The 21,201-nt window shown below is 38.6% G+C and overlaps 1 protein-coding gene across 2 annotated transcripts in view; it reads left to right on the top strand.

The window, feature by feature from the left end:
- Window positions 1-21,201, top strand: part of CD99L2 (CD99 molecule like 2) — a 121,582-nt gene that overhangs the window by 68,113 nt on the left and 32,268 nt on the right. For both annotated transcript variants that reach the window (XM_024988205.2, NM_001083758.1), the window contains exon 2: window positions 9,597-9,659. In XM_024988205.2, the coding sequence (XP_024843973.1) occupies window positions 9,597-9,659 (63 nt within the window). The remainder of the gene's footprint in view (window positions 1-9,596; window positions 9,660-21,201) is intronic.

Here is a 21,201-nt window from a genome sequence, read left to right as displayed (position 1 = left end):
TATGTATATACCACATTTACTTTATCCATTCATCTATCTGTGGATGCTTAGTTTCCATATCTTGGCTATTGGGAGGAAGGCTGCAAGGAACATAGCTGGAGGGGGTGGTGGTGCAGATATCTCTTTGAGATAGTGATTTCCTTTGTTTTGGCAATATGGCCACAAGTAGGATTTGATGGATCATAATTCTGTTTATCAATTTTTGAAGACCCTCCATATTATCTTCCAGAGTGGCTGAACCAATTTACTTCCTACCGCAGTGCATAACGATTACTTTTTCTCCACACCTGCACCAAAACTTAGCATGTTTTTTTGACTCTAGCCATTCTAACAGGTGTGAGGTGATACCTCATTTTGGTTTTGATTTGCATTTCCCTGATGATGGATATTGTTAAGCATCTTTTCATATACCTGTTGGCCATTTGTATATCTTCTTTGGAAAAATGTCTGTTTAGTTCCATGTGAGTGACACAAACACACATTGACGAAAAGACAGTGTCTCTTCAATAAATGGTTCTGGGAGGACTGGACAGCTTTTACATGTAAAAGAATGAAATTAGAACATTCTCTAATGCTATATGCAAAAATAAACTCAAAATGTATTAAAGTCCTAAATGTAAGAGTGAACACTATAAAATTCCTAGAGGAAAACATAGGTAGAACACTCTTTGACATAAACTGCAGGAATTAATTTTCGATCTGTTTACTAAAGTAAAGGAAATAAAAGCAAAAATAAACAAATGGAACATAATTAAAAGCTTTTGCACAGCAAAGGAAACTGTCAACAAAACAGAAACCAATGCACTATGATTCATTTTGAGTTAATATGAAAAGTCTAAGGTCTGTGTCTAGGGTTTTTGTTGTTGTTGTTCCATGTGGATGTCCAGGTGTTGTAGCACCATCTGTTGAAAAGACTCTTTTCTCCATCATACTGCCTTTGCTCCTTTGTCAAAGATCATTTGGCTGTGTTTATGTCAGTCTGTTTCTGGGCTCCCTGTTCTGTTCCATTGATCTCTTTGTCTCTTGCTAATACCACAGTATCTTAACTTTATAGTAAGTCTTGAGATGGGTAGGGTCAGTCCTCTAACTTTGTTCTTTTCATTCAATATTTTATTAGCTATTCTGGGTTTTCTTCCTCTCAGTATCAACTTGTCAGTATAAACTTAAAAATCAGTTTTGTCAGTCACAAAATCATTTGCTGACATTTCAATTGTGATTGCACTGAATCTATAATCAAATTGGGAAGAACTGACATTTTGACAGTATTGAATCTTCCTATCCATGAACATGAAATATCTCTTCTCTTTTGATTTCTTTCATTAGAGTTTTGTAGTTTTCTTTATATAGATCTTGTGCATATTTTGTTAGATTTCTATAAGGTGTTTATTTGGGGGAGGTGCTGCTAATGTAAACAGTGTTGTGCTTTTTGTTAATATTTCAAATTCCATTTGTTCATTGCTGGTACATAGGAAATCTACTTATATTAACCATATACCCTGCAACCTTGCTATAGTTACTTATTAGTTCTAGGAGTTTTGAGTTTTGGGGTAGATTTTTTTCAATAATCAAGTCTTCTGCAAAAACGGTTTTATTTCTTCCTTTCCAGTCTTTATACCTTTTCTCCTTTTCTTGTCTTACTGAAGTAGCTGGGGCTGACAGTATGATGTTGAAAAGCAGTGCTGAGAAGGGACATCATTGCCTTGTTCCTGATCATGTTAGCTGTAGGTTTTTTATAGGTATTCTTTATCAAGTTGAGGAAATTCCCTTGTAGCCCTAGTTTACTGAGAGTATCCCATTCTTTTAAACAGCTGCAGAACACTTCATTGTATTGAAGAACCATATTTACTTCAACTATTCTTCAGTGAACACTTGGTCTGATTCCATTTCTTTTTGCTCTTGTAAGCAGTACTGCTATAAACATCCTGTACGTACCTCTTTGGGCACATGTGCAAGTATTTTTCTGTAACATGTACCTAAAAGTATAATCGTTGAATTGAGAAATATGCATATTTAAATTATTTTAATTGTCTAAATGTTTTAAGAATTACAGACCTGCAGGAAACTCGCAAGTACAGTGCAGGGACCTTCTTTTTTCCCCCTAATAAGTTGAGAAGATGTTACCATACCCTATGATCCTTCCTCTCACAACATACTTCAGAGTGCATTTCCTACAAACATCCTTTTGCATATCATCAATGTAACCATCTGAATTGGAAAATGAATGCAGATCCATTAATACTACCTAATTCTCAGACTCCATTCAAGTTTCACCAGTTGTTCCAATATTATCTAATACAAGGAATTCCCATTTACTATTCACCTAGATTTCCCAGTTATAGCATATTTGCTCTGGTGTATGTATTTATCTTCAAATACTTTTCTTCTGAATAATTTCAGAATCAGTCCCAAATATCTCTTGATATATCAGTATGCATTTCCTAAAAATGAGGACAACCCTCCTCTATGACTGTAGTACATCCATCAAGATCAGGAAATTGACAGTGAGCCAGTATTACCATCTGGTCCACAGACCTCATTCAAATTTCACTCATTGTCCCACTGATTATCTTTATAGGTTCAGGATCCAGTCCAGGAATACCTGTTGAATTTAGCTGTCATGATTTCCCTGATCTCAGGGACTGTAGTCTCTCAATACTTGTTCAATGCTGAAAGCTGTTGCCTCATGTTTTGTTCATTTTATGGTTATTTATGATGGGAAGGCTAATCTGATACTGGTTATTTAATCAAAGGAAGAATTGAAAGTCTACTTTAGAATATTAGAAGCTGGGTTATTAAATGCATGACTTTTATTGGTGGATTATATGATTTAAACCCATAAAATATGTCACTTTTCCTCTTTAGAGGTTTAGGTCTTAAATTTCATCTTGCCTTATATCAGTATTTTTTTCCTTCCTGTTAGCACTTGTTATATCAGTTCAGTTCAGTCACTCAGTCATGTCCAACTCTTTGCGACCCTATGGACTGCAGCATGCCAGGCTTCCCTACCCATCACCAACTCCCGGAGCTTGCTCAAACTCATGTCCATTGAGTCAGTGATGCCATCCAACCATCTCATCCTCTGTCGTCCCCTTCTTTTCCCGCCTTCAATCTTTCCCAGCATCAGGGTCTTTTCCAGTGAGTCAGTCCTTTGCATCACGTGGCCAGAATATTGGAGCTTCAGCATCAGTCCTTACAATGAATATATTCTGAACTGATTTCCTTTAGGGTTGACTGGTTTGATCTCCTTGCACTCCAACGGACTCTCAAGAGTCATCTCCAACACCATAGTTCAAAAGCATCAATTCTTTACTGCTCAGCTTTCTTTATGGTCCAACATTCACATCCATACATGACTAATGGCAAAAACATAGCTTTGATGAGAAGGACCTTTGTCAGCAAAGTAATGTCTCTACTTTTTAATATGCTCTCTAGGTTAGCAATAGCTTCTCTTCCAAGGGAGAAGCCTCTTTTAATTTCATGGCTGCACTCACCATCTGCAGTGATTTTGGAGCCCAAGAAAATAAAGTCTGTCAGTGTTTCCATTGTTTCCCCATCTATTTGCCATGCAGTGATGGGACCAGATGCTGTGATCTTGGTTTTTTGAATGTTGAGTTTTAAGCCAGCTTTTTCACTCTCCTCTTTCACTATTATCAAGAGGCTCCTCAGTTCCTCTTTTCTTTCTGCCATGAAGGTGGTGTCATCTACATATCTGAGGTTATTGATATTTTTCCTGGAAATCTTGATTCCAGCTTGTGCTTCCTCCAGCTCAGCATTTCGTATGATGTGCTCTGCATATAAGTTAAATAAGCAGGGTAACAATATACAGCCTTGATGTACTCCTTTCCCGACTTGGAATCAGTCCATTGTTCCATGTCCAGTTCTAACCATTGCTTCTTAACATGCATACACATTTCTCAGGAGGCAGGAAAGGTGGTCTGGTATTCCCATCTCTTGAAGAATTTTCCGCAGTTGGTTGTGATCCACACAGTGAAAGGCTTTGGCATAGTCAATAAAGCAGAAATAGATGTTTTTCTGGAACTCTTTTGCTTTTTTGATGATCCAATTGATGTTGGCAATTTGATCTCTGGTTCCTCTGTCTTTTCTAAATCCAGCTTGAACATCTGGAAGTTCTTCATATACTGTTGAAGTCTTGCTTGGAGAATTTTGAGTATTTGTTTGCATGTGAGATGAGTGCAATTGTGCAGTAGTTTGAACATTCTTTGGCATTGCCTTTCTTTGGGATTGGAATGAAAACTGACCTTTTCCAGTCCTGTAGCCACTGCTGAGTTTTCCAAATTTTCTGGCTTCTTGAGAGCAGCACTTTCACAGCATCATCTTTTAGGATTTGAGATAGCTCAGCTGGAATTCTATCACCTCCACTAGCTTTGTTCTTAGTGATGCTTTCTAAGGCCCACTTGACTTCAGACTCCAAGATGTCTGGCTCAGATACCATTGTGGTTATCTGGGTCATGAAGATCTTTTTTGTACAGTTCTTCTGTGTATTCTTTCCACCTCTTCTTAATAGCTTCTCCTTCTGTTAGGTCCATACCGTTTCTGTCCTTCATTGAGCCCATCTTTGCATGAAATGTTCCCTTGGTATCTCTGATTTTCTTGAAGAGATCTCTAGTCTTTCCCATTCTACTGTTTTCCTCTATTTCTTGGCATTGATCACTGAGGAAGGCTTTCTTGTCTCTCCTTGCTATTCTTTAGAACTCTGCATTCAAATGGGTATATCTTTCCTTTTCTCCTTTGCCTTTTGCTTCTCTCCGTTTCTCAGCTATTTGTAAGGCCTCCTCAGACAACCATTTTGCCTTTTTGCATTTGTTTTTCTTGGAGATGGTCTTAATCACTGCCTCCTGTACAGTGTCATGAACCTCTGTCCATAGTTCATCAGGTACTCTTTCAAATCTAATCCCTTAAATCTATTTCTCACTTCCACTGGATAATCATAAGGGATTTGATTTAAGTCATACCTGAATGGTCTAGTGATTTTCCCTACTTTCTTCAATTTAAGTCTGAATTTGGCAATAAGGAGTTGATGATCTGAGCCACAGTCAGCTCCTGGTCTTGTTTTTGCTAAGTGTATAGAGCTTCTCCATCTTTGGGTGCAAAGAATATAATCAATCTGATTTTGGTATTGACCATCTGGTAATGTCTATGTGTATAGTCATCTCTTGTGTTGTTGGAAGAGGGTGCTTGCTATGAACAGTGTGTTCTTTTGGCAAAACTCTGTTAGCCTTTGCCCTGCTTCTTTTTGTACTCCAAGGCCAAACTTGCCTATTACTCCAGTTGTTTCTTGACTTCCTACTTTTGCATTACAGTCCCCTATGTTGGAAAGGACATCTTTTTTTGGTGTTAGTTCTCGAAGGTCTTGTAGGACATCATAGAACCATTCGACATCAGGTTCTTCAGCATTATTGGTTGGGGCATAGACTTGGATTACTGTGATATTGAATGGTTTGCCTTGGAAAGAAACAGAGATCATTCTGTCATTTTTGAGATTGCCCCCAAGTACTGCATTTTGGACTCTTGTTCACTATGAGAGCTACGCCATTCCCTCTAAGTGATTCTTGCCCACAGTAGTAGGTATAATGATTATCTGAATTAAATTTACCCATTCTGGTCCATTTTAGTTCACTGATTCCTAGAAAGTCGATGTTCACTCTTGCCATCTCCTGTTTGAACACTTCCAATTTGCCTTGCTTCATGAACCTGACATTCCAGGTTCCTATGCAATACTGTTCTTTATAGCATCAGACTTTACTTCCATTACCAGTCACATCCTCAACTGGGTGTTGTTTTCACTTTGGCTCCATCTCTTCATTCTTTCTGGACTTATTTCTCCACTCTTCTCCAGTACCATATTGGGCACCTACCAACCTGGGGAGTTCATCTTTCAGTGCCCTATCTTTTTGCCTTTTCATCCTGTTCGTGGGGTTTTCAAGGCAAGAATACTGAAGTGGTTTGCCATTCCACTGGGGATCCAGCAAAGGGACTGTGAACCCCTGGGAATTTGACTTTGGAGGCCAGTGTGATTTGATAACAGGACTTCCACAGGACTGGGAAAATAGGCTCTTGGAGGGCACAAACAAGACCTTGTGTCACCAGGAGCCAGGAGAAAGGAGCAGTCCCCACAAGAGACTGAGCCAGACTTGTCTGTGAGTATCCAGGTTTCTCCGGTGGAGGTGTGGGTCGACAGTGGCCTGCAGCTAATCTGCTAATAGGTATATAACGCCTTACTAAAAACTAGTAAGGGGGTACCCTTTCTGCCCCCTTCTGATGTCTATGTCAAAAGCTTTCTCTGTTTCTTTTATACTTTAATGAAACTTTACTACACAAAAGCTCTGAAGGATCAAGCCTCGTCACTGACCCCAGATCAAATTCTTCTCCTCCAGAGGCCAAGAATCCCGGTGTTGTTCATGGCTCAAGGCAACAACCTTTCAATAGGAAATTTGCTCTATTTACACTCACTTTTTATGAGCATAGTTATACATATTATTGTGTTAGACAATATGGAAAGTCCATGTTTTGTATTTAACATATTTTTGTTTTTTCCATTTGGTGACTTTTGTTGAATTTTAGTTGTTGGTATTGACCTTTCTTTTCATTCTTGAATGAGTTAGAGGTTATACATCCTATATCTCTTTTTTTAGTGGTTACCTTAATTTTTTTGCTATAGGAAATAGATATTTAAAAATAAACTTTTTAAGAACAGTTTTAGATTTACAGTGCAAAGCTAATACAAAGAGTTCCCATGTGCTCTACACCTAGATAGCTTCCCTTGTTATAACATTTTATATTAGTACAGTACATGTATCACAATTAATGAACCAACACTGATACAGTTATTAAAGTCCATACTCTATTCAGATTTTCTTAGTTTTTTACTTAAAGTCCTTTTTCTGTCCTAGGGTCTGATCCAGCGTACCACGTGAATTTCCATCATTACATCTCCTTTGGCTCTTCAAGCTGTGCCAGTTTCTCAAACTTAGTTTTTGACAGCCTTGAAAGTTTTTAGGAGTATTCAGTTCAGTTGCTCAGTCATGTCCAACTCTTTGTGACCCCATGGACTGCAGCAAACCAGGCTTCCCTGTCCATCACCAACTCCTGGAGCTTGCTCATACTCATGTCCTTTGAATTGGGGATGCCATCCAACCATCTCATCCTCTGTCATCCCCTTCTCCTCCCGCCTTCAATTTTTCCCAGCATCAGGGTATTTTCCAATGAGTCAATTCTTCTCATCACATGGCCAAAGTATTAGAACTTCACTTTCAGCATCAGTCCTTCCAATGAACATATTCTAAACGGATTTCCTTTAGGATTGGCTGGTTTGATCTCCTTGCAGTCCAATGGACTCTCAAGAGTCTTCTCCAACACCATAGTTCAAAAGCATCAATTCTTCACTGCTCAGCTTTCTGGTCCAGCTCTCATATCCATACATAACTACTGGAAAAACCATAGCTTTGACTAAAAGGACCTTTGTTGGCAAAGTCACGTCTCTGCTTTTTAATATGCCATCTAGGTTGGTCATAACTTCTCTTCCAAGGAACAAGCGTTTCTTAATTTCATGGTTGCAGTCACTACCTGCAGTGATTTTAGAGCCCAAGAAAATAAAGTCTGTCAATGTTTCATTGTTTCCCCATCTATTTGCCATGCAGTGATGGGACTGGATGCCATGATCTTGGTTTTCTGAATGTTGAGTTTTAAGCCAGCTTTTTCACACTCCTCTTTCACTATTATCAAGAGGCTCTTTAGTTCCTCTTCTCTTTCTGCCATAAGGGTGGTGCCATCTGCATATCTGAGGTTATTGATATTTCTCCTGGCAATCTTGATTTCAGCTTGTGCTTCATCCAGCCCAGCATTTTGCTTGATTAATCAAGTATTTTGTAGGATGCACCTCAGTTGGAGTTCTTCTGCTCTTTTCCTTGTGACTATATGGGGCTTATGGAGTTATCCTTCCTTGAAAGGAAGACCACAAAGATTTAGTGCCCTTCTCATCATATCAAGGGAATATAGTATTGGGACTTCTAGTGGTCCAGTGGTTAAGACTTTGTACTTCCACTGCAGGGGGCATGGGTTCCATCCCTGGTCAGGGAACTAAGACTCCACATGCTGTACAGAAAGACCAAAAAAAAAAAAAAAAAGCAGGGAATATAGTATCAGTATAACTCATCACTGTTAATCTTAATCTTGATCACCTGGCTGATGTAGTATATGTCAGTTTCTCCAATGTAAGGTTATTTTTCTCTTCCCCACCCCTTATACTATAATCTTGGAAGGGAGTCAGCACTTATGGAGAGGAGAAATGTCTACATAAATTAATTTGAATTCTTCTGTTTTTATGTTTTTGCTGTCATTTATATCAGCATAGAGTCATGGATATTTATTTTATACATAGGGTCATAATCCAGTACCACTTTATTTTGCTACTTTAAATTTTTCCAGCTTGAGCCATTGAGAACTCTTTTCTGTCAGTTCTGTGCCCCTTTGACATATACCCACCAATATAAAATATTTTTAAAAGTACTTCCTAGCACTGTAAGAAGCTCAGATCTCATCTAGATATTTCCTGTCCCAATTTAGAATCAGCTATGTCTCCAAGGAGGTCTGGTTCCTTTTATTGGAGAATTGTGTTTAGAAACCAAAATCTGGGTGCCAGGTGTGTTCATTGCTACTTGGGTGGTGTTGCTTCTAGGCCTTTTCATCTGACAGAGCAAGGGGATGTATATCTGAATACTAACCCCATGTATATGCACATGTTTGTGAATATTTCTATATGTAACCACACACACACACACACACACACATATATATAGCTAAACATTATTCATACTGATGTCTCCAATTCTAGTCAACTGTCATATGGATCTCTTTCTAATTCTCTCGTCTGTAACCTCCCTCTCCAGCAGTGAGAAACCTGGCTTCTGTAATCTACTGTCCATTTGCTTCTTTGTTTAGTTTCAGTATACATGCAAAGTGATTTGCTTGAGACTTAATGTGTATACCCTGTGGGAAACTACATGCCTACCTAGAGGGAAGGAAAGCTGTCAAGTTCAGTAGCGATCAGGGTTGGGCAGATGGGTCCACTTCTGAGGACAAATTGTCTTGTGAAAAAACCTTCTGCACAGCCTTTTTAGTTATGTGTCAGATACTAGCCTAGGTGTAGGTGCTGGGGTTGGTGGGGGGGAGCATGTCCTAGGTTGCCAAAATGCAGAGCAGCCTTTGTATGAGAGTTGGGATGGGGTGAAAGAACTTGGCTCATTATCAAAAGTCATACTATGAAGAAGTTTTTTCTATAAGGTTATATTAAATACTTCATTTTTCATACACTTGAACCTTCAGTCTTCTAGTGGACTGAGAACTGTTTTTTTTTTGGTTTTGTTTTGTTTTTGCTGTTGTTTTGGAATCAATAGATTGCTTGTTGAGGGATATCAATTCAGTGTATCTTTGGGTGGCTTCAGCTGATTTCCTTTTGTGGCATTGTCTTCATAATACTGTCTAAAGGGAAGTGACAGTTACAAGAGTATATTTGTATTATTTTATTTTTTTACAAGAGAGTTACATTTTTAAATCTTTTTTTTCTTTTTAATTTTCAGGATCTGGGGACACTGGCGGTTTCCGTCTGGAGGATGCAGTGGAAGGAACTTCTTCAGTAAAGCGTGAGTAGTAAATCAGACTATTAAATACATATAACAGTGCTTAATATGCACTACCCATTTAGAATACACATTCTAGGAAAATAATAGGTGTCCTGTTTCACTTAATCAGATATAACATGGTTATTATAATTTGAATTATTTAAAAGAAAATCTGGATATTTAAAATCCTTTGTTTCCTTTATGGAGAATACCAAAAATGTATAATAATTGACCCAGGATTTTCTCTGACTCAAGTCATAGCCCTTGCTGGTGTGACACCCCAGCAGTGACCTCCAAGGACTAGCTTTTTCTAGCTCAGAAAAAGATACCTTGAAGTGAATAAGGGATTTGTTTCTCCTTTTAGATCTTTTTATAGTGACTATTCTTTATGTGGTGTCTACGTGTAACCTCTCAAATGCTAAGCTTTATCATCAATTTCTCTTTAAATTTTTTAAATTTAAATTTTTCTCTCAAGGTTAACCTTTTTTTTTTTACTTTTCTTTTTTTAATTTATTTTAATTAGAGGCTAATTACTTTACAATATTGTGGTGGGTTTTGCCATATATTGACATGAATCAGCCATGGGTGTACATGTTTTCCCCATCCTGAACCCCCCTCCCACCTCCCTCCCCATTCCATCCCTCAGGGTCATCCCAGTGCACCAGCCCTGAGTGCCTGGTCTCATGCATCGAACCTGGACTGGCGATCTATTTCACATATGATAATACACACGTTTCAATTCTATTCTCTCAAATCATCCCACCCTTGCCTTCTCCCACAGAGTTCAAAAGTCTGTTCTTTACATCTGTGTCTCTCTTGCTGTCTCACATATAGGTCACCATTACCATCTTTCTAAATTCCATATATATGCATTAATGTACCGTATCGGTGTTTTTCTTTCTGACTTCGCTGTGTATAATAGGCTCCAGTTTCATCCACCTCATTAGAACTGATTCAAATGCATTCTTTTTAATAGCTGAGTAATATTTCATTGTGTATATGTACCACAGCTTTCTTATCCATTCATCTGCCAATGGACATCTAAGTTGCTTCCGTGTCCTGGCTATTATAAACAGTGCTGTGATGAACATTGGGGTACACGTGTCTCTTTCAATTCTGTAAACCATTCTTTTAAACATCCATGAATACTTAGAAAGTAAAGCTGATATTGCCCTTGGTCCCTCCTCATCCTGTAACACCTGCTCCCATTCCCCAGAGGGAATTGCCTAAGCCAATTTGGAATATGCGGGTCCCAATTAGTTTTCTCTGCTGTTATGAACATTTATATATATAGCTTGTTCAGTGTTTTATGTTTTACATAACGTGTGCTGCTGCTGATGCTGCTAAGTCTCTTCAGTCGTGTAGGGCGTCTTCATTTCAGTTATATGTATATATTTCACAACTTAAAAAAAATTAATATGTATTGAAGACCTGAGTAAATATAGCTCTCTATGGTAGTTTCCTTTGTTACAGGATGTTTTAACAAAGTAACACAGACTGGGTGACTTAAAACCACAGAAATTTGTTTACTCCCAGTTCTGGAGGCCAGAAATTCAAAATCACAGTGTTGGCAGAACATACTCCTCTTTGAAGGCTCCAGGTGAAGAATGCTTCCTTGCCTAACCTAGCTTCTGGTGGCTCCAGGTGGTCTTCAGCTTGCAGCTGCATGGCTCCTATCTTTGTCTCCATCTTCACTTGCCCTTCTTCATGTGTGTGTCTTCCCCTCAGTCTTTTATAAGGACACTTTTTGTTGAATTTAGAATCTACCTGGATAATCTCGAATTATCTCATCCCACGATCTTTACTTAATTACATCTGCAAAGACCCTTTTTTCCAAGTAAAGTCACATTCATAAGATTAGTACTTGGCTATATATTTTGAGAGCCACCATTAAGCATACTACATTTTATATCTCATACACAAACGTTTGCTTCATGAAACTGGTATTCCAGTGGTATGGCTTCAGCCATGGCCAGTGATGCTACTTCTTACTGGCAGACATGTGGTTTGTTTTTATTTTGCACAGTTACACATGGGACTTAAGTGAGCATTCTTGTCTGTTTCCTTTGTTCTCAAGTATAATGAAACTACAAGGCCAAAGGGTATATGTATTTTATACTTTAATAGATGCTGACAAATTGTTTCCAAAATGATTGTGCCATCACGTACTCCCACTGATACTGTTATGAGTACCTTTTTCCCCAGACCTTCATCATCACCAAATTTTACCAATTAAAAACATTTTACCAGCATGATGGACGAAAGAGATCCTATTTTTTTTTTTTTTTGGCCATTTGCATTTTCCTCTTTGAATTGTCTGTTCATATCCTTCCCCCATTTTTCTGCCAAGTTGCTTGTCTTTTTTTTCTAATGAGTATGAAAGGTCTCTTTGTATATTCAGGATTGAGAAGGGCAGGGACTCAGGAATTAGACTGCGTGTGTCTGAACTCTGCCTCTGTCACTTATCAACTGTTACCTTGAGTGAGTTATCTTTCTTGCACCTCCATTTCCTCATCTGTTGCATGAGGTTAATAATAATAATGAATTAGTAATAATTGTAAGAGTTCAATGAGATGGCCCCTGTGAAGCATTTAGCAGAGGGCCTGATACAAGGTGAGTGCTCAGTGTCAGCCATTATTATTATTTGATTTCATTGGATGGACTTACTGTGGCTGGGCCTCTGGTGTAAGAGTCAAGCATATATGATGAATGTACACCTACTTAAACTGATCAAGAAAGTCAACATAATTCCCGTCTAACCTCCAGATAGAATTTTTGCAGAAATCAGATCAGATCAGTCGCTCAGTCGTGACCGACTCTTTGCAACCCCATGAATCACAGCACGCCAGGCCTCCCTGTCCATCACCAACTCCCGGAGTTCACTCAGACTCACGTCCATCGAGTCAGTGATGCCATCCAGCCATCTCATCCTCTGTCGTCCCCTTCTCCTCCTGCCCCCAATCCCTCCCAGCATCAGAGGCTTTTCCAATGAGTCAACTCTTCGCATCAGGTGGCCAAAGGACTGGAGTTTCAGCTTTAGCATCATTCCTTCCAAAGAAATCCCAGGGCTGATCTTCAGGATGGACTGGTTGGATCTCCTTGCAGTCCAAGGGACTCTCAAGAGTCTTCTCCAACACCACAGTTCAAAAGCATCAATTCTTCGGTGCTCAGCCTTCTTCACAGTCCAACTCTCACATCCATACATGAGCACTGGAAAAACCATAGCCTTGACTAGACGAACCTTTGTTGGCAAAGTAATGTCTCTGCTTTTGAATATGATATCTAGGTTGGTCATAACTTTCCTTCCAAGCAGTAAGCGTCTTTTAATTTCATGGGTGCAGTCACCATCTGTAGTGATTTTGGAGCCCAGAAATAGGCTGATCCTAAAATTCATATGCAAATTCAAGAAACCCAGGGTAGTCAAAACTGTCTTGAAAAGGATGTTAGAGGACTCACACTTCCAAATGTCAGAGCTTACTACAAAGCTGCAGTAATCAAAATGGTCTGGTATTTATCACAAAGGTAGACATAACTCAGTGGAATAGAATTGAGAGTCTAGAGATGAACTGTTATATCTGTGGCCAGTTGAATTTTGACCAAGGTGCTGAGACTGTTCAGCGAGGGAAGGAATGGTCTCTTCAATAAATGGTGTTGGGGACAATTGGATAACCACATACAAAAAGTAAATTTGGACCCCTGCCTCACACCTTATATAAAAATTAACTCAAAATGGGCCATATACATAAAAACAAACTTCTAAGAGATTTATAGTTTTGTGTATGGTGTGAGGTGAGAGCCTTGAGCATTCTCAGGCCTTTCCTGAGCATTTCCATAGTCTTATACATGCAGGTGGCCTTTTAGATTCCCAGGAAAATCAATATAGTTAATAACAGTGATGGTTTTAATGAAATCGTTTAACATCTCCAAAACCAAACACGACCAAACAACAAAACAAGCATAGTACATGTAAACACACCCCCAATTTGTAAGTTTGTTAATTTCCTGATGGAGAACTTTTTAATATCTCGGTCCCTTTCTCAGTTGTGTGCCAGCCCATCTGATCTTCATCAGCACCCATTAGCCAGTGTGTCTGGGACCCATAGGACCACCAGAACATGTGTCTTTGGTGGAATGGCATCCTTTAAAACCAGGTCACTCTGCCATCCATTTTTTTCTATCTTAGCTTGCTTCTCATGCGACTGAGGTTTCAGAGAGATAGGCCCATCCGTCTCTCCTTGGCCTAGTTGTTTTTCCAGTTGGAGAACATTTCTCCTTTTTCCATTGTATATTTCTTATTGAAAGAGTCCCTGACACCTCGGTCAGGGTATTTGTATGTGACATCCATTCATCCATATTGAACAATGTTTACTGGGTGCTTGCTCGTTGCCAGGCACTTCCCCAGGAGCTGGGCATGCCACATGGACTAGGTCGTTGCCCTCAGGGAGCTCTTTTCTCCAGAAGGACACAGTACATATAACAATTTCAGATGTTATGTTATCCAGTGCACTCCAGTGTTATGGAGTGCACTGGAGCAGATGCAATAGGGTGATGGGACAGGGAGGGCCCAAAATAGGGGTGACGACTTTAGATTAAGCAGTAGAGGCCTTTTGCAGGAAGGGCGATATGCAGGAGCAAGGAAACAGCCTTCAAAGCCAAGGGATCAGGTTTAAGAGCTGCGAGGCAGCAAAGAACCTCATTGAGTCTGGGGCCTAGAAGGTGGCCTGTGTGGCTAGAGTATGGACAGTGTTGGAGAAAAGGAGGAGCAGTTGGCAGGGGCTGGATCATTTAGGGTGTTAGCAGGTATGGTGACCACTTTATTATAAGTACAAGGGGAAGCTCCTGGAATATTTAAAGCTTTATTTAGAGAGAATTCCCATACCATACAACTCACCTATTTAAAACATACAATTTGGTCTTTTCTGGTGTATTCACATAGTTGTGCATCCATCACTATAGCCAATTTTAGAGCATTTTATCACCTTAGAAGAAACCTTGTTCCCTTCCCTTAGTGCCCCCTGATTCCTTGATTCTTCCCCTCCCCTAGAGCCCCTGGCAACCACCAGTCTCCTTCCTGTCTCCCTGCATTTCCTTGTTCTGGGACATGTCAGTGGAGTCATATAATGTGTAGACTTAAATTTGGCTTCTTTCACTTGGAGTAACACTTTCAGGGTTCACCATGTTGGTTTCAGAATTTTGCCCCTCCCTCTCCCCTGCCTTCACACCCTCTTCCCTCATCTCTCCCCTTTTCACTCTGTGTGCAATCGTCTCACAGGGGGATCTGCTTTTTCTTTTGCCAAATCAAGCTTCTTATGAGTGCCCCAAATTTCTCCAAATGCCATTGACACTGTCATAGAGCCCCACCCAGGGGAAGCGGCCCAGCTTATTGACTGTTTGGTTGTGGCACACCTTACAAAGAGGCACTCCCAGCAGGAGTGCAGTGTTGCTGGCCACGTTCACTGAGCATCAGAGAATCTTTGTTAAGTCTGTCATTTTGAGCGAGGCTTCACAGAAACAGATGACTTTATTTTAGGAGCTCACTGCTTTGATGACCTTGGCCTACTCTTCTAATTCCTTGATAAGTAGCTAGACTTTGCTCATTTCAATTGTTGACGATAATAAATCCCATTTAAAGGCTCACGACTAGAAAATCTGAAGTTAATGGTGTCTTAAAAAGTACACAAATCCAACATCATGCTCTGCATCACCACAGGCTCAGGCTCTGATGCAGCAGCTGGTTCCCTAGACATACAAGGAACATATACTCTTGAACTGGCACCTGTAGTTCTTCAGAGAAACCAGGATCCTCCAGAAACTGGGAATAGTAGGGTAGAGTCCCACAAAGCCATCGTGATCACGATGCTATGGCATGGCTTAAGGATAGACATGCAGATCAAATGAATACAAATTAGAGTCCCAAGTCCTTAGCATCTATGTTTTTTTCAAGCCAGAAGAAATAATTTTTACACAAGAGCTATATGAATCATGGATTTTAAGCTAATAATATGTAAGTCACAATTGCTTTTCTAAATATTGCACAAATGGTGGTTTCAGTAATGTCATTTGTCTTTCCTAACTATGTGTGTGCTAAGTTGGCTTCAGTGGTGTCTGACTCTTTACAACCTTATGAACTATAACCTGCCAGGCTCCTCTGTCATGGCAATAATACTGGAGTGGGTTGCCATTTCCTACTCCAGGGGATCTTCCTGACTCTGGGATCAAACCTGCATCTCTTATGTCTCCTGCATTGGCAGGCGGGTTATTTAGCACCACCTGGGAAGCTGTATTCCTAACTATACATATCACCATAATACAAGATATACATAAGGAGCCTCATTTAGACAGGTAAGCTGTACTTCTTCATTTTAAAAAATTTTTATTTCATATTGGAGGATAGTTGATTAATAATGATGTTAGTTACAGGTGTACAGTAAAGTGATTCACTTATACCCATAAAAATATCCATTATTTTTCAAATTACTTTCCCATTTAGGTTATTATAGCATATTGAGCCAAGTTCCCTGTGCTATACGGTAGGTCCTTGTTGGTTGTCTATTTTGTACTTATTCATTTTACAGGTACAAAGTCAAATGGAAATTATAGATATAAAACTATCTCTAAACTGATGCTGTAGATTTTTTTTTTTGAAAAATACACAATGATAGCATGTGTCACTTGTGGTTCCCTTACCATAAAAATCAATCTACTGATTTGGCCTTCACATTGAAGTAGGCATTACACTTCACATTTAAGTATACCCAATGCCTTCCCTTCAGGGAAGAACCTCTTTGAGATCCTTATTTCCTTTCTTTTGGATATATATCCAGAAGTAGAAATGTCTATTTAGATCTTCTACCCCTTTTTTGATTGGGTTGTTTATTTTTTGATAGTGCTAATTTTAATTTTTTTGAGGAACCTCCATACTGTTTTCCATAGTGGTTACACCATTTACATTCCCACTGACAGTGTATAAGGAGTTCCTTATTCTCCACATCCTCATCAACACATTTATCTTTTTTTTTTGATAGTTATCTTCCCAACAGGTATGAGATGATGTCTCTTTGTGGTTTTGATTTGCATTTCCCTGATAATTAGTGATGTGGGGATCTTTTCATGTACTCAGTGGCCATTTGTATGTTTTCTTTGGAGAAATGTCTTAAGTGCTTTGCCCATTTTTAAATTGAAGTATAGTTGATGTACAATATTATGTAAGTTACAGGTGTACAATTTAGTGCTTCACAATTTTTAAAGGTTATACTCCATTTATAGTTGTTATATAATATTGGCTATATTCCATGTGTTGTATGATATATCCTTGTAGCTTATTTTATACATAACACTTTGTCCCTCTTAATCCCCCACCCCTATCTTGTTCCTCCCCCTTCCCTCTACCCCTGGTAACTACTAGTTTATTCTCTGTGAATCTGTTTCTTTTTTTTTTTTATTCACTAGTTCTATTTTTTAGATTCCACATATAAGTGATACAGTATTTTTCTGTCTGACTTACTACACTTAGCATAATACCATCCAAGTCCTTCTGTGTTGTTACAAATGGCTACATTTCATTCTTTTTTATGGTTTCCATATCTTTAGCTATTGTAAATAATGCAGCTATGAACATTGCTGTGCATGTATTTTTTTGGATTAGTGTTTTGGGTTTTTTTTTGAAATATACACAGGAGTGAAATTGCTGGATCGTATAGTAGTTCTATTTTTAGATTTTTGAGAAGCCTCCATACTATTTTCCATAGCAGCTGCCCCAATTTACATTCCAGCAGCAGTGCACATGGGTTCCCTTTTCTTCACATCCTTGCCAATAATTTTTTGTGGTCTTTTTGATGGTAGCCATTATGACATGTGAGGGTAATCATTGTGGTTTTGATTGACATTTGCCTAGTGATTAGTGATATGTCTCTTTTCGTGTGTCTATTGGCCATCTACATGCCTCTTTTGGAAAAAAATGTCTGTTCAGTTTTTCTGACTATTTTTTAATCAGGTTGTTTGTTGTTCTGTTGTTGAGCTGTATGAGTTGTTTATATATTTGTATGTTAATCCCTTATTGATCAAATCATCTGTAAATATTTTCTCTCAGTAAGTTGTCTTTTCATTTTGTCAGTGATTTACTTTCATATGATGTAAGTTTTAGTATGTTATGTTTTTATTTTCACTCATCTCAGTGTATTTTATGATTTCCTTTGTGAGTTCTTCTTTGACCCCTTGTTATTAGAAGTGTACAATGTAATTTCCATATTACTGGAAATTTTTTCAAATGGCCCTATGTTAATGATTTCTGTTTTCATTCCACTGTGGTTGGAGAACACAATTTGTATGATTTCAGACTTAAAATATATTGAGATGTGTTTTGAAGCCTAGCATGTGGTCTGTCTTGGTTCAGAATGTCCCATGTGCAATTGAGTAGAATGTATTTCCTGCGTGAGGGGATGTGTTCTGTAGATGTTTGGTAGATCTGGTTGATTTATTGGTAAGTTGCATCAGTAGTGTCCGACTCTGTGTGACCCCAGAGACGGCAGCCCACCAGGCTCTCCCGTCCCTGGGATTCTCCAGGCAAAAACACTGGAGTGGGTTGCCATTTATTTCTCCAATGCATGAAAGTGAAAAGTCTAAGTGAGGTCGCTCAGTCGTGTCCGACTTTTTGCGACCCCATGGACTGCAGCCTACCAGGCTCCTCTGTCCATGGGATTTTCCAGGCAGGAGTACTGGAGTGGGGTGCCATTGCCTTCTTCTTGATTTATAGTATTGCTCAAATCTTGTATTTTCTTTTTGTTATATCTATGATTGAAAGGATTATATTGAGATCTCCAACTATTATTGTTGAACTGTCTTATGTTCCCTTCAATTTTGTCATGTTTTACTTCGTATATTTTGGGGACTCTATTGTAAGGTGCACATATGTTTAAAATTTTGTCTTTCTGCTGTGTTTATCCTTTCATCATTATAAAATGTTACCCTTTGACTCTTGTAACAATTTTTGTCTTAAAGACTATTTTATTTGATAATAGTATCACTCTTACAGCTCTCTTAAGGTTGCTATTTGCATAGTATATCTTTATTAATCCTTGTACTTTCAACTAGTTTCTATTATTGCTGTTTTTTTTTTCTGAGTAGTTGATTAATGATTGAGTGATTGCTGTGTATAAAACTAAACCTGTTTCATCTCTGCCTCTCCCATTACTTAAATTTCATTTCTCTCTACTACCTCCAGTTGTAGGAATAGTTATAGCATAGTCTCTTTTTTGGTTTCATTATTTTAATTTTATTCTATTTTTAGTTTTTTAATATAAATTTATTTATTTTAATTGGAGGCTAATTACTTTACAATATTGTATTGGTTTTGCCATACATCAACATGAATCTGCCATGGGTGTACACGTGTTCCCCATCCTGAATCCCTCTCCCACCTCCCTTCCCATACCATCCCTCTGGGTCACCCCAGTGCACCAGCCCCGAGCATTCTGTATCATGCATCGAACCTGGTCTGGTGATTCATTTCACATATGATATTATACATGTTTCAATGCCATTCTCCCAAATCATCCCACCCTCGCCCTCTCCCACAGAGTCCAAAAGACTGTTCTATACATTTGTGTCTCTTTTGCTGTCTTGCATACAGGGTTATCATTACCATCTTTCTAAATTCCATATATATGCGTTAGAATTCTGTATTGGTGTTTTTCTTTCTGGCTTACTTCACTCTGTATAATAGACTCCAGTTTCATCCGCCTCATTAGAACTGATTCAAATGTATTCTTTTTAATGGCTGAGTAATACTCCATTGTGTATATGTACCACAGCTTTCTTATCCATTCGTCTGCTGATAGGCATCTAGGTTGCCTCCATGTCCATCTAGGTTGCCTCCATGTCCTGACTATTATAAACAGTGCTGCGATGAACACTGGGGTACACGTGTCTCTTTCCATTCTGGTTTCCTCGGTGTGTATGCCCAGCAGTGGGATTGCTGGATCATAAGGCAGTTCTATTTCCAGTTTTTTAAGGAATCTCCACACTGTTCTCCATAGTGGCTGTACTAGTTTGCATTCCCACCAACAGTGTAAGAGGGTTCCCTTTTCTCCACACCCTCTCCAGCATTTATTGCTTGTAGACTTTTGGATCGCAGCCATTCTGACTGGCGTGAAATGGTACCTCATAGTGGTTTTGATTTGCATTTCTCTGACAATGAGTGATGTTGAGCATCTTTTCATGTGTTTGTTAGTCATCTGTATGTCTTCTTTGGAGAAATGTCTGTTTAGTTCTTTGGCCCATTTTTTGATTGGATCATTTATTTTTCTGGAGTTGAGCTGTAGGAGTTGCTTGTATATTTTTGAGATTAATTCTTTGTCAGTTGCTTCATTTGCTATTATTTTCTCCCATTCTGAAGGCTGTCTTTTCACCTTGCTTATAGTTTCCTTTGTTGTGCAGAAGTTTTAAATTTTTATTAGGTCCCATTTGTTTATTTTTGCTGTTATTTCCAATATTCTGGGAGGTGGGTCATAGAGGATCCTGCTGTGATTTATGTCGGAGAGTGTTTTACCTATGTACTCCTCAAGGAGTTTTATAGTTTCTGGTCTTACATTTAGATCTTTAATCCATTTTGAGTTTATTTTTGTGTATGGTGTAAGAAAGTGTTCTAGTTTCATTCTTTTACAAGTGGTTGACCAGTTTTCCCAGCACCACTTGTTAAAGAGATTATTTTCTCTCCATTGTATATTCTTGCCTCCTTTGTCAAAGATAAGGTGTCCATATATGTGTGGATTTATCTCTGGGCTTTCTATTGTGTTCCAGTGATCTATATTTCTGTCTTTGTGCCAGTACCATACAGTCTTGATGACTGTGGCTTTGTAGTAGAGCCTGAAGTCAGGCAGGTTGATTCCTCCAGTTCCATTCTTCTTTCTCAAGATTACATTGGCTATTTGAGGTTTTTTGTATTTCCATACAAATTGTGAAATTATTTGTTCTAGTTCTGTGAAAAATACTGTTGGTAGCTTGATAGGGATTGCATTGAATCTATAGATTGCTTTCGGTGGTATACTCGTTTTCACTATATTGATTCTTCCAATCCATGAACATGGTATGTTTCTCCATCTATTAGTGTCCTCTTTGATTTCTTTCACCAGTGTCTTATAGTTTTCTATATATAGGTCTTTTGTTTCTTTAGGTAAATATATTCCTAAGTATTTTATTCTTTCCGTTGCAATGGTGAATGGAATTGTTTCCTTAATTTCTCTTTCTGTTTTCTCATTATTAGTGTATAGGAATGCAACAGATTTCTGTGTATTGATTTTATATCCTGCAACTTTACTATATTCATTGATTAGCTCTAGTAATTTTCTGGTGGAGTCTTTAGGGCTTTCTGTGCAGAGGATCATGTCATCTGCAAACAGTGAGAGTTTTACTTCCTCTTTTCCAATTTGGATTCCTTTTATTTCTTTTTCTGCTCTGCTGTGGCCAAAACTTCCAAAACTATGTTGAATAGTAGTGGTGAAAGAGGGCACCCTTGTCTTGTTCCTGACTTTAGGGGAAATGTTTTCAATTTTTCACCATTGAGGAT

The sequence above is a fragment of the Bos taurus genome, chromosome X (genome assembly GCF_002263795.3).
Source record: "Bos taurus isolate L1 Dominette 01449 registration number 42190680 breed Hereford chromosome X, ARS-UCD2.0, whole genome shotgun sequence".
In the NCBI taxonomy this organism is placed as follows: domain Eukaryota; kingdom Metazoa; phylum Chordata; class Mammalia; order Artiodactyla; family Bovidae; genus Bos; species Bos taurus.
The sequence above is the reverse complement of the archived record's forward strand: the minus strand, read 5'-3'. Positions and strand labels throughout refer to the sequence as shown.